Genomic DNA, 2,655 nt, shown 5'->3' with positions numbered 1-2,655 from the left:
GATGTAGAATTCACTCATCTTGGATTTCCTTCTACTGAGCTGTCAACAGCAAGCCTAGCCAGCAAGACAACTATCTCAAAAATCAAGGTAGGAAGTCATAAAGAACACCAGGTTGTCTTGCTCTGTGCCTCCACAAGCAATATATATATAGACTTTAAGACCAAAGATCCCAAAAAACACAACTTACATCTGGCACAGACAACATGCAATAATCTAAAGTAAAATTTCAATTTTATTTTCCTGGAAGATGATTTTTCTTCTGTCCTCGTGAAGCCAGGTCTTTACATGGGTTTCGGTGGAGGTCGTGGGGCAGCACCCTAGAAGAAAAAAAATGCAATTCAGTGGTAGAACACTTGCCTAGCATGTAAAGCCTCAGGTTTGGTTCCTAGAACAAGAACAAATCCAAAAACCTCTCCCCAGAAGAACCCTGTCACCCATGCCCATCACTAACATATATTTAGGCTATAAATAAATGCAGGGCAAGTCAATTCATATAGAAAGATCATACCATCCCAGTGAAAAGTGAAAATCACCAAAAGTCTAGAAACAAACATGTTAGATGTGCCTTACCAGACTAAGACCTCAAAAAATAACTAGCTGAAGAAAAGCAAAAAATACTCACAGCAGGTCTAAATCGTGGTGGAGGTGTTCGGTCTTTCCGGGCTTCGCGGGATCGATTCCGGACCACCTTGCTATGAATGGCACAGCTCACGCAGTAATGCAGCTTCACATATAGCTTGGGAAGCACGTAAGCTGACAAGCAGGAAAGCAATGTCAAGTATTCTATACCCAACTTACATTATTCCTTCTCGCTCACTCTACTGGTTAAAGTGACTTGAGTCAGTTAGATGAGCCTTGCTGCCAAGCCTGCCTAAGTTTGATCTCCTTACTCTGTAACGGAAGGAGACACTCTCACAAGTTGTCCACCGACCTCCAAGCCATGGCATCACACACAGCAATGAAGTATCTATTAATAATGTCAGGCACATCCGTAAAACATTCACTACAAAGGTAAGTGTTCAAGTTCTGAAACTAAGCAATGCATGAACAGTCACCAATAACAAACCCATCTTGCCACCATGGAAATCAAATTCATATCCTAAATGAGAGTCCAGATCTTAGGGGTAAGTTTGCCTGGAATGCTACCCAAAAGGCTGAGGTTGCATGCAATCAGGTAGTTTGAACCCAGAGTAGGCCACACAGTTGGGAAGTCAGAACTCAATTCTGGTGATAGTCCCCTCAACTCTAATGACTATGCTTCTTCCGGCCAAAGGAATACAAGATAAACTACGTATCTACCAAACTAGATTGCCTTTTATTTGCAAAACCCAGCCTTAGCACATTTTACAACCACTTATATTTTGTTCAGTAATTCAGTAAGTTTACCACATTTCTATTTCTTTAGGAAAGTTTCCTGGATTATGGCCTCCCGAGCAAGGAGAGATGGGGATACAGTAAGCAGTAAGGTGCTGACCTACCATGCATGAACCCCGACCCTGGCACCACAAAAGAAAAAGTTAAACCTTTAAGTACGCCCTTCCTTCTTAATGCAATTTTTTTTTTTTTTTTGTCTTTTTGAAGCAGGATCTCCCTGTAGCCCCAGCTGTCCTGAAAATCACTATGTAGACCAGGCTGTCCTAGTACTCAGAGACCCGCTTGCCTCCGCCTCCCAAGTGCTGGGACTACAGGCGTGCGCCACCACGCCCGGCTTTTAATGCCAATTTTAAGAGGCCCGTGGAAATTTCCCGAGGCACTAAGGAAACACATCAAGTCCTACAACAGGAATCCACTGGGGAAGAGGCCTTGGGCACGATTATCCTTTTACAGTACACGGTTATAGGGTGCTTACCGTCGAAGACACTAGCTTCAGAAATGTCCCTTACGGCGGCGGCCTCTACGATGTTCCGAATAACGAACTTCTTAATGGCCTTATCCTTAGGCACGCATCGGGCGCAGTTCGTGCAGCGAATGGGCTGCACATGGCCGCGGCCCTTTTTGGCGCGACCGTTGTTTCTTCTTTTCTTGGTCTACAGACGGAGGCCCCCGTGAGAACAGGCCCGGGTCGCTCGGCCCCAGCCCCTCCCCGCCCCCCCGCCCGCCGTAGTTTCCATGCAGAGCACCTCCAGGCTGAGCCCCACTCACGGCCACCAGCGGCCCGCGGTCCAACAGAGACCCTCTGGCCCCGGCCCCACGCACGCCCCAAGCGGCGGACTCACCATCTTGGAGCCAGGACCCGAAAGAGGATCCGGTGTCCGGCCGGGCGCTCTTATATAGCACGAGATCCCTACGCTCACGCCGGAAGAACCCTGGGGACCTTTACCTCGAATTACTCTTAGCGGTTACTGTAGTCGAATTTACCTAATTAGTTAGCGTTTCCGCCGAAATGTAGGGTGTGAGGCCGTTCCTGGAGTTTATTTGTGGAACAGTGTGCCTAAGGGACTATTTAACCTGCTGGCGGAAGAAAATTAATGTCATTCGTTTGATCAAGAACCATACCCCGGAAGTAATTCATGGTTCTATGATATCCGGTTTCCGTGTCGCCGGGAGCGGAAGTTATCCAGCATTAGGCCGCAGGGCGTTCATTCACTATGATTAGAGGCCAGTATGAAAGAAGTGCATGGTGGGAGTTGTAGTTCGGAGCGCAGCCGTCTCAGG

The 2,655-nt window shown here is 47.4% G+C and overlaps 1 protein-coding gene across 1 annotated transcript; it reads right to left on the bottom strand.

The window, feature by feature from the left end:
• Positions 1 to 214: 214 nt before the first annotated feature.
• Rps26 (ribosomal protein S26) lies at positions 215 to 2,374 on the bottom strand. The gene is made up of 4 exons (XM_008848694.3): positions 2,217 to 2,374; positions 1,850 to 2,027; positions 623 to 753; positions 215 to 317 (listed from the first exon to the last, which is right to left on the bottom strand). The coding sequence occupies exons 1-4, from the start codon at positions 2,217 to 2,219 to the stop codon at positions 282 to 284; spliced, it is 348 nt and encodes a 115-aa protein (XP_008846916.1). The 5' UTR covers positions 2,220 to 2,374; the 3' UTR covers positions 215 to 281.
• Positions 2,375 to 2,655: the final 281 nt, after the last annotated feature.

Source organism: Nannospalax galili, unplaced genomic scaffold, assembly GCF_000622305.1.
Source record: "Nannospalax galili isolate Female #2095 unplaced genomic scaffold, S.galili_v1.0 scaffold2124, whole genome shotgun sequence".
Classification (NCBI taxonomy): Eukaryota; Metazoa; Chordata; class Mammalia; order Rodentia; family Spalacidae; genus Nannospalax; species Nannospalax galili.
The sequence above is the reverse complement of the archived record's forward strand: the minus strand, read 5'-3'. Positions and strand labels throughout refer to the sequence as shown.